The sequence below is a fragment of the Ceratotherium simum genome, chromosome 34 (assembly GCF_057802395.1).
Source record: "Ceratotherium simum simum isolate JZ-2026a chromosome 34, ASM5780239v1, whole genome shotgun sequence".
Classification (NCBI taxonomy): domain Eukaryota; kingdom Metazoa; phylum Chordata; class Mammalia; order Perissodactyla; family Rhinocerotidae; genus Ceratotherium; species Ceratotherium simum.
Genome location: NC_141933.1, coordinates 20684242 through 20699841, shown reverse-complemented (window position 1 = coordinate 20699841; position 15600 = coordinate 20684242). Strand labels below are relative to the sequence as shown.

At 53.0% G+C, this 15600-nt stretch overlaps 2 protein-coding genes across 48 annotated transcripts in view; both read left to right on the top strand.

Moving 5' to 3' along the window:
* Nucleotides 1–39: 39 nt before the first annotated feature.
* Nucleotides 40–12937, top strand: NR1H3 (nuclear receptor subfamily 1 group H member 3). 10 transcript variants are annotated; one of them, XM_087423018.1, is made up of 12 exons: nucleotides 40–459; nucleotides 5286–5369; nucleotides 6140–6253; nucleotides 7033–7112; nucleotides 7647–7835; nucleotides 8264–8530; nucleotides 8771–8979; nucleotides 9086–9265; nucleotides 9426–9525; nucleotides 12023–12136; nucleotides 12355–12449; nucleotides 12641–12937. In XM_087423018.1, the coding sequence occupies exons 4-12, from the start codon at nucleotides 7070–7072 to the stop codon at nucleotides 12785–12787; spliced, it is 1344 nt and encodes a 447-aa protein (XP_087279144.1). In that variant the 5' UTR covers nucleotides 40–459; nucleotides 5286–5369; nucleotides 6140–6253; nucleotides 7033–7069; the 3' UTR covers nucleotides 12788–12937. The 10 variants fall into 10 exon arrangements, with proteins under 10 accessions (XP_087279144.1, XP_087279141.1, XP_087279145.1 ...); XM_087423015.1 differs by having other exon boundaries at nucleotides 4513–5369; XM_087423019.1 differs by having other exon boundaries at nucleotides 41–147.
* A 1114-nt stretch (nucleotides 12938–14051) lies between these two features.
* Nucleotides 14052–15600, top strand: part of MADD (MAP kinase activating death domain) — a 38211-nt gene continuing 36662 nt past the window's right edge. For 15 of the 38 annotated variants that reach the window (XM_087422991.1, XM_087422977.1, XM_087422989.1 and 12 more), the window contains exon 1: nucleotides 14053–14299. The gene's annotated coding sequence lies outside the window, so the exon portion shown is untranslated. Of the gene's footprint in view, nucleotides 14300–15600 lie in introns of all 38 variants that reach the window. The other 23 variants (XM_087422999.1, XM_087422985.1, XM_087422994.1 and 20 more) reach the window with 3 other exon arrangements.

Genomic DNA, 15600 nt, shown 5'->3' with positions numbered 1-15600 from the left:
TCTTGCTAAAGGACGGGCCGGGATGGTGGGAGAAGGAGGAATCTGGGAGGGAATGCGTGTAGGAGGTTCGCGATCCGGCTGTGGCGGAGCAGCGTGGGAATGTAGCGCGACCTAGCCCGGTAGAAAGGGCTGGAAGACCTCGTCTCGGTAAAGAGAGCACTGAGCTCGGGTTTGCCTCTGCCCGCGGAGGGCCCGTACCGAGGTGGCGCCTGCACTGGGCGGTATGGTGGCTGGGAGAGCGAGCGCCCAGCACCTGGAACCCAGGTGCTGCCGGGCCTGAACCCGGAGCCAGAGCGGGGGCAGAATTGGAGCGAAGGGTAGTTTAGAGCTCCCCTCTCCACGCCGCTGCCTTCGGGTGGAATTTGAGCCTTGGCCCTGGCTCTGGTCCCCGGAAGAGGTCTTGTTTGGGGTGCGGGGCACAGCGTGTAAACAGCCCTTTGGACTCCCTGCGTCCTTGAGGTTGGTCCCAGTGTAGCTTGCTGCTCATGTCCTGAGCACAGCTTCAGGAGCCTTCTCACTTCCGCTTCCAGGCCTTTCCTTGCCCTCCCACTTGTCCATTTCCAAGTTTTAGTTAATTAAAATGAAGATGTCATGCCTTTTCCCGAAAGAGTTGGGTTGCACAGGATGTTCAGACTTTGCAAAACCAAAGCAATGAATCGCTAGGGGAGGAATTTCAGACCAGCGGGGAGATATATAGGGGGAAGGGGAAGGGGTATATCAAGTGGGAGTAGGTGGGGATTCCGCAGAATCAGAGGCCCTCTTGGCATTGACCATTAGGATCCGGTGCAGCCAATTTGGCCTCAGGGCTTTGTGACTCTGAGGTTGGGGTGACTTACAGCTCCAGGAGGTCAAATCAGTAGGTCCTTGGGATGCTTTGATTGAGATCTGTCCACTAGGAGCAAATTACCTCAAATCGTTGGGGAAATACACCCTGATCAGAACTATATGGGAGGGGGCCGGCCCCCTGGCTTAGCGGTTGCGTGCGCCTGCTCCGCTACTGGCAGCCTGGGTTCGGATCCCTGGCGCGCATTGACGGGCTGCTTCTCCCGCCATGCTGAGGCCGCGTCCCACACACAGCAACTAGAAGGATGCGCAGCTCTGACATGCGGCTATCTACTGGGGCTTTGGGGGAAAAATCAATCAATCAATAAATAAAAAAGAACTATATGGGAGGAAGCAGAGTCATTATGCCCTAGGACTTCAGATTCAATTATTTATGTATACCTCAGGATCTAAACTTGCTTCCCGAGTTGTTATGGAGGAATGAATAGAATGAGAGCTGAAGCCTGAGTATCCAAATAGTTCTTAACCTTCTTGTTTAATCACAAGCCCCTTTATGAATGAGATGGAAATTTAGTCCCCTCTCCTCCAGAAAAATATTCACACGCATAAAAACACATAAATGGAATTTTGCATATAATGCCAAGAGGTTCACAAAGACTCCCCATAGGCTTCATAAATCAACATCTCTGAATCCCTGATCTAGCCTAGTCCGCTTACTTTTTGGATAAGGCAACAAACCCAGAGAGAGGAAGTTACTTGTCCAAGGTCACACAGTTTAGGAGAATGGATTAAAACTCTAGTTTTCTGATTCCCAAATAGACTTTTTTTGTGTGTGTGAGGAAGATCGGCCCTGAGCTAACATCTGCCAATCCTCCTCTTTTTGCTGAGGAAGACTGGCCCTGGGCTAAGATCCATGCCCATCTTCTTCCACTTTATGTGGGACACCTGCCACAGCATGGCCTGACAGGTGGTGCTTTGGTGCGCACCCGGGGTGGAACCAGCGGACCCCGGGGCGCCGCAGCAGAGCGCACGCATGTAACCGCTTGCGCCACCGGGGCAGCCCCCAAAATAGTCTTTATAATGGGCTGTTTCTTGCAGGCTGCTCAAACTGCGTTGCTAACCTATATTCGGTGGCCCCAAAATACCTTCAATAAAGAGATTTCTAACAAAGGAAACCTTTTCACATTGGTGGGGTTGAATGGGGCTTGGCTAATTGGTAAAATACTGTGTATTAGTGGGAGTTTTTGAGTGTTTTGTTTTAATGTTTCTCCTACTCTCCTTGCAAACTAGCCAGATCGTTGTGATTTCAGAATGTAAATCTTGGGCTCATTAAATTTTGGCAAGTAGAAGAAAAATCCCTCAAATTCATCTTTTGCTTTTCTTCCCACTTGCTCAAGTATGTCTGTATTCTTTGTGCCTGCAAGTATCCCATGTAGGAGGAATTGATGGAGCAGATGTTATTTCAGTTTTTATAGTGAGAAGCAAATCCAGGAAGGGTGAGAATTACACCACAAGTACATGGTACAGCCAAGAGCTGAGCCCTGGTTTCTTGACCTCCAACTTCCACATATTTTATACCAGATGATTTTGTGGTCCCCACACATTGGTTCCTAATTACAGATCCAAAAGAAAAATAGACATGTAGATGGATGGATAGATAGATATGTGGGCCTACCCTAGACCAAATAAATCAGAATCTCTGAAAATGAGGCCAGGTTTGGAAACCACTGCAATACTGTGTGTTGGCGGATGTGAACCTAAATTCAGGTGAGTTAACCATTTTTCCCATCTGGGGAGGCAGTTTTGTGTAATGGAGTGAGGTGCTTTGTTTGTTAGTCTGAGTTTGAGCTTTTGAGTCAGCTCTTTGATATTTGTCCCCTTGCTAGTAACCATCTCCTAGGGTTACATAGGAGGGTAAGTAAAATAATACACAGAAAGATAAATGTATGTAGTAGGGCCTATGTCAATGTTACTTTTCTTCTTCCTGCCTTCTGTATCATCTCCGAACTCAGGAATTCCTGGGTTCTTCTCTATCTTGTGGTTGGGAGGTTGGGCAGAAGTCACTGGAGTGGCCTGCAAGATGACCACCACACCTTGCACCTTTCCAGAACGGTGAAGGAGGGAGCAAGAAGCAGCTGTCCCTGTCCATCCCTGCAAACCGTACCTTGTGGCCTGCTTTATGGGAATTCGAGTGCTTTCCGGGAGGGGAGGGGTGTTATCCAGTAGCGCATACAACCTTGGGCTGGTGAATGCTCGTCTTTTTGCTTCAAGGTTCCCCTTCCTACAAGGAGAAGTCGCCAGAGTTTCTGGGGGTCAGAAATGTGACTTGGAAGATCCCCAAAGATATTCCCAGGCATGTTGCCTCCTCTAGGAGCCAGGGACACATAGGAAAGGCCCCATGGGACTGAGAGGCTTTCACCTAACACCTCTTGTGGGCTGTTGGGGGTGGATCTGGCAGAGTGGGCCATGTGATTCCAGCTGCAGATCACCTGCCTATTCGACCGGGCTCGAGGGAGAAGTCCCATGGTTGGTCTCCAGAAACTCTATGGAGATATCACCAACAGATTTTGGTCTTCATGTGGGGAGGCTCCTGAACCCCTGTAACCTGAAGGGGTGGCTCTGACAGTAAAGCACTGGTAATGCTCCCTTCTCCTCTACTTAAGGCTGAGAATGACTCCCTGGCTTGGGGAAGATGGCGCCCTGACCCACTTACTTGTTCAGCAGCTGGCTCTGGCTTGGGTCAGAGGGCTCCAAGCTTCTGTGTGGTCCTGGGCCCTGGGCTGTGGGGAGACTAGAGTGTCAGGAGGGGATGAGAGAGGCTTTTCCCAACACCAGAAGATAGGTCATCAGACCAAGGTTACATCCTAAGTTCCTTGTAACCAGGTGTTTCAGTGACATCTGTGACTATGCTTCTGTGTTGGAGCTGCTGGGGATGGGGACAGGCGAAGGAGGGAGCTGGGTCGATGATGTGAGCGCTGGGACAGAACAATTCCAGTTTCCCAGGGCCTGGAGTCCCTGGTTTCTACTTTCCCAAGACATCTGGGGCCTTGTGAAAATTGGGGGAGGAACACATGTAAGAGGAATGGAGAGCCTTGTGCTCATGACTCAGAGGTGCCCAGACCAGGGTGGGGGCCTCGTGAAGGGATGACCTTGTGATGAGAGGGAACAAGAGCAAAGCTGGAGGCAGAACTTGGAGATGGGGGATGTCAAGAGGGGCTTTTCTGAAATGTGAAAATGAATACATGGGCAGATTTTGCAACACCACCCAGCCTGCTGTCTTCTCTAGTCTCTGCTCCCCGGGGCCCGCCTGTTCCCCCTGCCCCTCCCTGTGCTTCCTCCCATCTTTCACGAAGCTCCTTTTCTATTTCTGCTTTCCCTTCCCTTCTCCTATCCTGTTCTCGCACACCCTCTGTCTACTCTTTCCTGTTCCCTCTCTTCTCCTCTTCCCTGGTGCCCTGTTCATCTCTGTTTCGATCTCTCTGGCTGCCTGCCCTGGCCCCCTGTCCTTCTATGCTTTAATGTGGGGCCCATGGGAACCGGAGTTCATAGCAAAACAGGAAGAGCCTGTGAGCAGGAAACTGGGAGTGGGGCAGGGGGTGAACAACCAGCAGTAACCTTAGCTCCTCGCCCCCCACATCTGAGCTGAAGCATCCCCAGGGCTCCCTGCCTCTCCCACTGCAGCCCCCCAGCCCCAGCTTCTTCCGTCTCAGCACTTCACTGTTCCAGCAGACCTGAGAGGCAGCAAGACACGAGTACCCTGGACTCGGACACAGGAGAAGCAAAGAGCACAGGCACTGGAGTGAGGACATCTGGATTCTGATCCCAGCTCGGCTACTCACTGTGTGCGGTCCTGGAAAAGGCTCTCCCGGGAGCTTAGTGTTCTCTGTAAAAGAGAGCTTATGATATTTACCCTGCCTCCCTCCCGGGGCGGCTCTAAGGATAACAGAGATAGTGAGGGGTCTGTGTATGGAAACAAGCACTCGGAAGATTAACAACGCACAGATTCAAGGTGACAGGAAGATCCGTAGCTGAAAGGATTGGAAAGGTAGTAACTGCCACCGTTTCTGGAACACTTACTATGTGCCACACATTGTACCGTGATATGTTTTTTAATTCTCATGACAACCTTATGTGGCAAAAACCATTATTATTATTCCTGTTTTAGAGATGGGGAAACAGAGGTTCAGAGACATTAAGTAACTTGCTTAATCAAAATCACACAGCTAATAAGAGGCAGAGGCAAGGCCAGCATTTGAACCCAAAATCTAAGCCCAGAGCCGAAACGCTAAACCAACATTGCTGAGATGAAATTGACTGGAGCTAACAAGTATAGGATAGAAGAGGATCATATTATTTTTCTTGTTTAGTTATTCATTCAACAAACAGGACCCCAGTACCTACTCTGTTGCCTACTCTATGCCAGGCCCTGTTCCAGGGGCTGAGGGGGAGATGAAATCAATAAAATGTGGTGTCTACATTCAGGGATGGATCTTATGTTCCAGGCAACGGGGCAGGAAGGCTACAGCTCTAGTCTCAGTAGCTGCTGGATAGAGCCCTCCATCACTGCAAATGGAACCATTTCCCAGGTGAGGGAATCTGCATACCTTCGCAGGTCCATCCTGGGCTGGCACCTGGGTCTACAGTCTTCACCCCGACCCCATCTAGGGCCAGCCATTGCTGATAGCCAACTGCTTACCAGTCCCTCTCTCTCTTGGCCTCCTCCAGTCTGTGTGGCCCCCGCAGGGCACCACATTCAGAGACTCCTTAGAAGGCCCAGCACCTGCCTTTCTACTCCCCTGGACTTCTGCCAGTTTGGCTGAGGCCTGGGGCTAGTGGGGAGAGCTGCCTGGCCCATTCCCAGGGGCAGGGGAGGAGTAGGGAGGCTGGGAAAGCAGGCTGGGGCTCAGTGTTGCAATTCCAGGCGCTGCTGGGACCTTTGCTCCGCGAAGTGCCTATGGAGGGGAGGGAACAACTCTGGAGGCTGCCGGGATTGGGATGGGGGTGTCTGGGAGGCAGTCCTTTTGTAAAAGCAGCTAAGAGCCGCCGGGGTGAGGAGAGGAAGGGGAGAGATGTGGAACTGGGCAGGGAAATGCAGACTGTCGTGGCTGGGGGTAGGGGGGCAGGGGTGGTGCTGGGCTGAGGGGGTGGCCGGCTGGGGAGGAGTCAGCGTGGTGGGGAAGCTGCCCCGTGGGCGGGGGCAAGGAGGCCAGGGCTCCAGTCGGTCGGCTGGTCGGCTCCGGCTCTCCGGTCCGCTGGGCAGGAAGGAGAGGTGGCCCGACCCTTTGGGAGTCCCTCCCCTCAGCCTCCCCCCCTCACACACATTACTTCCCTGGGCTCCGGCCCTTCTCTTGCTCAGCTCCGGCTCCTCAGCTGCCGAGGCCTCTGGACAAGGGACTGCACCATCCTCCCTTCCCAGCAAGGGGGCTCCAGAGACTGCCCCAGCCAGGAAGTCTGGCGGCCTAGGCATTCGGTGGGTCTGCTCCGAGCACTGGCCCGGGGCTGTGTGTGTGTGTTTGGGGTTGGGGGGGTGTCCTATGGCTCTTAGAAAAGGGTCTCTGGGGAGAAGTGAAGGATGATGATAGTGATGGAAGCTCAGGCAGTGACAGGATTCTATTTAGGTTCCAGAATAACTTCTGAGGGGGGCTGGCAGAGGAGGTCCTGTGTGTGAATTGGGGTGACTCTTGGAGGCAAGAGGTTTGTGCTGGGACCCTGGAAAGTGGCAAGAGTGAGGCTGTCTAACAAGTAGTGTGTCTCACTGAGTGGAATGAGCCTCGATTCCATGTCCTGGTCCTGGCCAACTCGGGCTGTCCCCAGTGCTGGAGTGAAGGGGAAGGGGCTCTGACAGAAGTGGGGCAGATGTGCCCAAACATTCCCTCATGCCCTGGAGGGATCCCTGGGGAGAAAAGGTGCCATGGTGGTTGAGATCCTGGTCTTTGGAGTCAGAGAGACCAGAGTTGGAGTCTTGGCTCTACCACTCCCTAACTGTGTGGCCATAGGCAGTTTACTTAATCTTGTTGAACCTCAGTTTCCTCATGTGTAAAATGGGCTTAAGAATAGACCTGACCTCATAGGGATATTGTAAGGAAGGCATGTAAGGCCTTAGCACAGGCTGATATATATATATATATATGGCAAGTAAATGTTAGCTGACATGTTAGTACTGATAAAAGGCAAGATCAGGAGGAGAGGGTTGCTGAGGCCAGAAGGGAGCCCAGTTCTGGACGAGTGTAACCTGGGTCATTCCTGCAGGACAGTCCCTTGGTAATGTCCAGGGCTCCGGGAAGAGATGTCATTGTGGCTGAAGGCCCCTGTGCCTGATGTTTCTCCTGGTAAGCTTCTTCACTCCAGTCCTCTCCCCTGAGCCCAGGCCCCAGCTCCTCTTCTCTTACAGAAATCAGCCTCCTTCACTACCTCCCTTCTGCCCTCCCCCGGAGAGCAGTCCAGAGCCATTCTTGGTATTGCTTGCCTCCTTCTGCCCACACCACCTCTGCCCAGGTTCTGGTGCCTGGCCCTTATGGACACCAGCCAGTCCTTCTCAATCATCTGGGCTTGCTGCTGGGGAGGGTTGGCATGTCCGGTACTTGCCCAGCTCTGGCTTTGAAGAGTTCTGTCTGATCTCTGAAATAGTTGCACGTCAGCCCCTCAAGGGGACAAAGATTGACACCCTCATTTAAAATATTGAGGTGCAGGGGTCTACAAGTGACTAACCCTGGAGCCCACACAGACCCCCGGGTCCCAAACCCTGAACCAACGTTTTGCTGCCCTCTGGGGGTGGAGATAAGTTTGCAGTTTCCCAGGAGGACACCGGAAAAGTGGATGAGGAGGGACCTGAGACTCCCTTGTGCCTCTCTTTCGGGGCTCAGACTCTGCAGTGGAGCTGTGGGAGCCAGATGCACAAGATGCAAGTGGCCAGGAGCTGGGAGGCAGCAGCTGCAACCTCAGGGAGGAAGCCAGCATGCCTCAATCTACTGGGGGCACTTCGGGGGTGGGGCTGGAGGCAACAGAGCCCACAGCCCTGCTCCCCGGGGTGGAGGCCCCTCCAGAGTCCACAGGTGAGGAGCTGCTGGATTTGGAGGAGGTCAGGGCTCCCTGGATCTGCGGGGGGGGGGGGGTACCTGGGGGCTCTTTATAAGATCATGGTTAAGTGAAAAGGCTTTGGCGTCAACTAGGCCTGAGTGATGAGTGTAAATTTTCTCTCTACGTTAGGCCTTTCTGAGCCTGTTTCCTTATTTGCAAAATGGAAATAATAAATAATAGTACCTATCTCTTATGGTTGTTGTAAGGATCAATGCATATAAAGGGCTCAGACAGTACCTAGTACATAATGGCACTTGGCATATGAGCGCTACTTTCTTGTAATAGAAAGATTAGACTTCATATAATGAAGGGAACGAAGGTCACTGAGTGCCCAGGGCCGTGGCTGACTGGGCACCAAGCTTTTTCCTTGGAGAAGAACATTAAGGCTCTTCCCTGCATCCAGAGCTCCGTCCACAAAAGCGGAAAAAGGGGCCAGCCCCCAAAATGCTGGGGAACGAGCTGTGCAGTGTGTGTGGGGACAAGGCCTCCGGCTTCCACTACAACGTGCTGAGCTGCGAGGGCTGCAAAGGATTCTTCCGCCGCAGTGTCATCAAAGGGGCCCGCTACATCTGCCACAGCGGGGGCCACTGCCCCATGGACACCTACATGCGTCGCAAGTGCCAGGAGTGTCGCCTTCGCAAATGCCGCCAGGCCGGCATGCGGGAGGAGTGTGAGTGTCTGGGGACAGGAGTCGGGGAAAGAGGGCACATGTGGGTGCCAGGGTGTGAGGGTAAACAGGCAACTGAGCCTACAGGGCTTTCCAACACGGGACCTAAGAGTGGATTAAAATCTCTTCCTTCCTTTTACCCAATGCTCTCTGCTTTCCTGGAAACTCAGACTACCCCTCTGCCCCCTCCTTGCTTCCAGTCTCTCCCTCTTCTCTCCTCCTCACATCTGGCTCTGTCCTTAGGTGTCCTGTCAGAAGAACAGATCCGCCTGAAGAAACTGAAGCGGCAAGAGGAGGAACAGGCTCAGGCCACATCGATGCCCCCGAGGGTGCCCTCAGACCCCCAAGTCCTGCCCCAGCTCAGCCCAGAGCAACTGGGCATGATTGAGAAGCTGGTGGCTGCCCAGCAACAGTGTAACAGACGCTCCTTTTCTGACCAGCTTCGAGTCACGGTAACTGAGGGACCTGGGGAGAGGTGGCTGTGCCCAGAGCACCAGCTGGCTTCTTGATATCCGACTCCGAGTGGTTTGTTCTTTCCCTCCTTGCCCTTCTGGGTAGCCTTGGCCCATGGCACCAGATCCCCAGAGCCGGGAGGCCCGGCAGCAGCGCTTTGCCCACTTCACGGAGCTGGCCATCGTCTCCGTGCAGGAGATCGTCGATTTCGCCAAACAGCTGCCTGGCTTCCTGCAGCTCAGCCGGGAAGACCAGATCGCCCTGCTGAAGACCTCTGCGATCGAGGTGGCAGGCCAGGCCAAGGGGTGAAGGAGAACCAGAGCGGGATTGTCTGTGGGAGGGGCCTGCAGACAGCCAGCTGGGGAGCCAAAGCCACCAGGAAGTAGGGATGAGGGGCTTGGCCTTCCCTCAGAGTCCCTATTTGAGGTCTGCTACCTGTGTGCAGGTCATGCTTCTGGAGACATCCCGGAGGTACAACCCTGGGAGTGAGAGTATCACCTTCCTCAAGGATTTCAGTTATAACCGGGAAGACTTCGCCAAAGCAGGTAAGAACTAAGATCACAAAAGAATTGGGTGGGATGGACAGAAGCTTTTTGTCGTGGGGCCCATAGTGACGACAGAGCCACAGGTCCAAGGTTTGGGTGTCTGTAAAGGGAAGGTCCCACTTGTTTTTCCAAGACAGAAAGTTGGAATGTTGATAGGCCCCTCTCAACTGCTCCTAATAGACACCTGTCCTCTGGTGCATTAGGTCAGTGGTTCTCAAACTGTGTTCCAAGGAACCCGAGGGGGGAGTTCCACAGAAGTGTCACCTTAGAGGAGAAACAGAGAGGCACAGAAATGTCCTTTATTCTTACTTTAGCCAAACAAGAAGCTCCATTTAAATCTGCATTATAGAGTGTGCTTCTGTGTAACATTTTGCTTGAAGGAAAGATTTTACAGCTAGGAAAAAAAGCTTGAAAGTCACCTCCTTGAGCTTTGTAGTCAATAACAAATCTTTCTCAGACGTGCTCTTCAAGGCTCACGTGGACTGATTTCCCCCTTCTCTTTTTCAATTGCTCTTTCTGATCAGCCATGCAACCAGAGCTGAAACATGGCAGACGTGCCCAGATGGGGCAGCTTTAGGATAAGAGTGACTGCTTCTGTCCCCATCCTGTACCTGGAGTATTTTCTCCAAGAATTAGTTCACATTGCTGCTCTCTGATACTTGCTTGCAGGCTAAGCAGTGTTGGTTTCCTCCTATTCAATTGCTGGTAATGTTTGTGTTATGGGAGCAGGTTTGGGAAAGGATGGAAGGCTGAGGGTGTTTTGGAGGGATTAGAACTAAGGTTCAACAGGTGAGCAAGGAGTCTAACAACTGTAGACCATGGCTGATGCTGGCTCCGTTCTTGGGGCTAGTAGGTCCTGGTTTCCAGAGCAGAGCTCATAAAGTCTTCTCTGGTTTCAAGTGACTCAGGCCAGCTCAGGTGCCTCTTGTTGTCCCAACACAGGCCACTCAGTGAACTTTCTAGGAAGGCCTCCCTTAACTATAGGGCGTGGTGAGGCTGTGTTGGCACCTCTTGCCTTCTCTAGTGCCTGGTGTGCTGCCCGAATGTCTGGGCACCTAATAGGGGCGATTTAATGACTTTTTCCTGCTTTAAAAGCCCAGCCCTGCACCCTTTCTCTACCAAACCCCTTTTCCTGAAATGGTTATTATCCCAGTCCTTCTTAACCATGGCCTTTTCCTCCTTCGTAGCATCCTCCTTTCTGGAGCCTTCCCAGTTCTCATGTCTGCATGTTGCTTCAGCCCTTGTGGACTTGTGCTATCTGAATCTGTGCCTATTTATAGATCCATTTATATAAGCAGTTCTGATGCCTCCTGTTTGCCTTTCATTTCTCATTCTGTTGGTGAGGTCTTGGGGAGAAGGAGCAGGGGTGCTCTTTTCTCAGGTCTCCCTCCCCCTCTGCATCCACTACCACATGCTGCATACGGTGGGTGACTAATGATGTGGCCTGATCGCAAGGGAGGCGTTATTCAGCGAGCAGTAGCAGACCCTGTCAGGGTGCATAACCCAGCTCTGGGACCTTTGTCCTCTCTCTCCAAAGGGGCTGGTCGGCACAATTCGAGGCTCAACACCTCACCAAGAAATGCTTTATCAAATGGGGCTTGTCCATGAAATGGATCAACACACACTTGATAAACATCAGGGTGAAAGTACAGGAAGTGACTAATCAAGAGGCCTCGAATGGAAAAGTTAGCAGATGGTTGCTAAAAGAAATCTGAGAAAGCCTAGGCGGCGTGGGGTGGGGAGATTTTGACAGAGTGTATGGGAGAAGTGTTCTCTAGATGTCTTGACTTTAGGTCACGGTTTGTTGCACTTCAGTCTCCTCAGCAAGAAGATTGGCTCTATTTTTTAAAATTTATTATTTATTTAACAAATACTTATATGTTAGTTACCATATGTTCCACATATTATTCTAAGGACCCATTATGAGGTAGATACTATTATTATCTCCATTTTACAGATGGGAAGACCAAGGCCCAGAGAGCTTAAATAACTTACCCAAGGTCACACAGCCTAATAAATGGTGGAGCCAGGACTCAAACCCAGGCAATCTGGCGCCAGAGTCCACACCCTTAACCAAATTGCTATGTTCCCCTTGGAATGTGAAACATGAAATGTATCTCTAGTATTCAAATAAGTAAGGTCAATTGCCAGTGAGTCTTCTTTATAAACAAAAATAAGAGGTGCCTTTATTTCTAGTAATGTGGGGCCCTCAAGAATTCTAATAAGAAATCAGAATTCTTATTATCATTTACGTCAGCACCATCTATGTGCCACGCCAATGCTAAGTGGTGCTTTATCCTTTAACCATCACAACAGTCTTATAAGTTCAGATATGCTTCCCATCTCACAGATGAGGCTTAGAGAGGTTAAGAAACCTGCCCAAAGTTACACAACAGAGCCCTGGAGACTTCTTATTGAGTTCCTTGACAAGCTGGAGGAGAGAAGGAAGTTCCTGCTGCTCATGGCACATGTCCCAGCCTCTCTTCTTCCTCCCCAGGGCTGCAGGTGGAGTTCATCAACCCCATCTTCGAGTTCTCCAGAGCCATGAATGAGCTGCAACTCAATGATGCTGAGTTTGCTTTGCTCATTGCCATCAGCATCTTCTCTGCAGGTGTGGAGGAGGGGCAAGAGGGAAAACGAGCACGAGACTTGCACCGAGGAGGGCTGCGGGCCCCACAGGGCAGGCGTTGTGGGAGTGGAGGCCCTTGCTCTGTTACTTTGGGATGGGAGAAGTTGGGTGGGGCAGGTCCCTCTTTTTTGGTTCTGATTCGGGGTATGCAACTGAGACCCTGGCCAGACCTGCTCCTCAACTCTGTTGGTGACCTATAGACCGGCCCAACGTGCAGGACCAGCTCCAGGTAGAGAGGCTGCAACACACATATGTGGAGGCCCTGCATGCTTACGTCTCCATCCACCACCCCCATGTGAGTCTCCCCATGGTGCCTTTTTTCCTCCTCTCCACAGGCTCATTCCCTGACACACTTACTTTCCCTTCCAGAATCCCTCCCGAGTACATCGTGCACAGATAATTCTCTACCTATTGCACAACTCCCCTCCCCTTGCTTCTCTTTTCTGGGGAGAGACAAAGGTGTACTTATCCCTCTCCTTTCCCCAGGACCGACTGATGTTCCCACGGATGCTTATGAAACTGGTGAGCCTCCGGACACTGAGCAGCGTCCACTCAGAGCAAGTGTTTGCACTGCGCCTGCAGGACAAAAAGCTTCCACCACTGCTCTCTGAGATCTGGGATGTGAATGAATGACTGTTCTTCCCCCATATCTTCTGTTTTCTGGGCTGCATGGCTGAGGCCCCATGGCTGCCTCCTAGAGGAGGAGCAGACTGAGAAGGGCAAACATTCCTGGGACCTGGGCAAAAGAGATCCTCACATGGCATTAAAGGAGAGTCAAAGGGTTGGGAGTTTTGTGGCTGCTGGGCGGTGGGGGTCCTGCTAAAGCTGTGATCCATGCGGAGACTGTACTGACCCCACAAAACGGACGAACCTGGGGGCTACTTTGCACAAGGTTCTCCAGGGCCCTGCCCATCCTGCCTCCACCACTTCCTATTTTCCCCACAGGGCCGCAAGACAAATTCTCTGCTGTCACTCTGCGGCTTGGCCATACATGCCTCAGGGCCGCCTCACTGATAGGTCTGGCGCTGTTTGTGCAGGAAGACCAAAACGAATACAGGATAAGAAACAATTTCTGGACTGGGGGTGAGGGCCGGGCATTGAGGAGGGAAGCCTGCGTCCTTTCAAATCCGCCTCCAGACTCAGAGGAGGGAGGCAAGTCAAATGACAGCCTTGGCAGTGAGAGGGCACCTCCGTGAGGGTAAATGGGATGCTGAGGCTAGATGCCCCCTCCCCCCTGAATGATCCGAGTGCGATCGGGTTATCTTTCTGTGGGGGAGTCGGTGTCGGGTTTTCAGAACTAATGCCTCAGCCATGCAATTGTATGCGTGCCTGCGTATAATGCCTTAGTTTTTCCATTGGCATCTGAAAAAGAGGCCCTTTTCCCGGCCCCCACTCCCTGTGGGACAGGAACAAAAGTCCCATGAGGCTAGGTGGAGGGTGCCCTGACTCGGGTTTGGCCTCTCCAATGGGCTGGACTCCATTTCCCAGCGGGCACCGCGGTGCCACTCCCGCCCCCTTTCCTCGGAACGCTCCCTGTGTAGGTGATACCGCGGCCGCACCTTCCGGCCTCGAGTCCCCCCGCTGCCCCTGAATTGGTAGGCTCCACCGCCGGGGCGGCCGGCTTTCCAGCCCAGCCGGCTGGGCACTTCCAAATCGCGTGCGGGGGGAGGGAGGTGCGATGTCGGGGGACAGTCGGAAAGTCTCAGGGGCAGCTGATCTTGAGAAGTCGCATCCAGATTAACCCACGTTTCGTCCAAATGGACTCTATTACCACGTCGAATTAAAGTCTGTTTGCGCAACCTAAACAAAATGTATTCTTTTGGGTCCTCCCCTTGGCACGCAGCGGCGCTGGGCTGGCCCAGCGCTCCCCAAAGCGTTCCCACTCCCACACGGATAGGTGTGTGCGTAGCCGCCCTTCTCCCGAGGTCGGCTCCACCGGTTTGGTGCAGCCCTGTCCCCCCGGGGGTGAATGGTACGGCCTCCGGTCCCCCCTCCGCCTGCCCCCCCTCCCCGGGTAAGAGTGGTACGCGCCCCCCGGTGCAGACGCGGAACTGGCGGGCGCTCGCAGCGGCGCCGGGGAGCGACTGACGCTCAGCTGCCGGGGGACGTCCGGCCGGGCCTGCCCGGTACCCCGAGGCTCGGGAGGTAGGAAGGTCTGGCCCTGGGGGCCCTGGAGGGGTATTTGGGACCGGGCTTCTAGGAGCACTCCTGCGGCCCTGAGAGGAAACAGGAGCTCTACGGGAGAAGGGGCCTCTGAGGAGGCCCTAAGGCAGTGTGAGGGGGCGTGGGGTCTCGTGAGCGGGTTGGGGGGGGGGTCCGTAGGGAAGGAGGCGGGGCTAGAAGTCGGGGCGCACCGGGCCGCCGAGGGTGTGCGGGCTGCGGGCTCCTTGCCTGCGGGGTTGGCGGGCGGCGCTGGTTCCGGGATTGGGGAGAACTGTCCAGCAGGTGAGGGGGCGGGCAGAGCTGTCCAGCCCCGGGCCCGAGCCAGGATAAGCACCTCGCGCGTGCGCGCGCGTCTGCGTGTGTGTGTGTGCGCGCGTGCGCGCGCCTAATTTTTGATTAGGGTTTGGAGAACCACGTTTGGTTCTTTAAAAAAATTGTTTTCTTTTTTAATTTGGTGTTTCATAATTGGCTTGTTGGAGAGTGGAGACACCGTTTAATCTTTCCTGCAACTGCTTCCCTCCCCATCCTCGTGCATCTCTAAATTCTTCCTCCTTTGCCTGCCCTTCCCTCTTCCCCAACCCTGCCTATGGCCTGCCTCCTTGCTCTCATTCTCCCCCGCGCTGGACCAGTTTGTGCTGATGCGCTTGCAAGGTCACTGCCTGGGGAGGGGGAAGAGGGCGAGAGTCTCCTGTTATGCTCACGTCAGCAAAGATGTCATATCGCTCTCCGGTTCCTGTGGTTTTACTATGATATCCTGCCCAAAACGAGGGATGAATCCAAAAGATAGGTTAACGTGGCCATTTGTAGGTTGAAAAGACAGAGATAACTTCAAGGTCTGTGGATTCTAAATCGGCATCTGGATGGTGTGGATGGTGATGTAGGACTTGAGCAGATAGGTATGCGTTTTGAGCTTGATGCTTTTGCAATATAGGAGCTAGGAGCCGGGGGCTCCACGTTAGGAAATATGGTTGAGGCAGGAAGCAGAGTCTGAGCCTGGGTGGATACGAAGATGGAGTGTGAGTTGTAGGTGGTGTTAGAGGACTTAGGGTCTTCATGAGGAGGAAAGGGGGAGAGAAGGGGAAGAAAAGCCTTGGTTATCTCTGCAATCTGAATAACTGAAGGCACTGGCTATTAATGAGATATGAATTGTGGCTAAAAATCTATCCTATCACTAGTGGCTAGAATAGTCACGAGATCTCAGGGTCGTTGTGGCTCTGGAGGGAGATCAGCACTATAGAGGAGGATAATGACTTGAGTTTTATCAAATAATTCTCAGTGGAGAG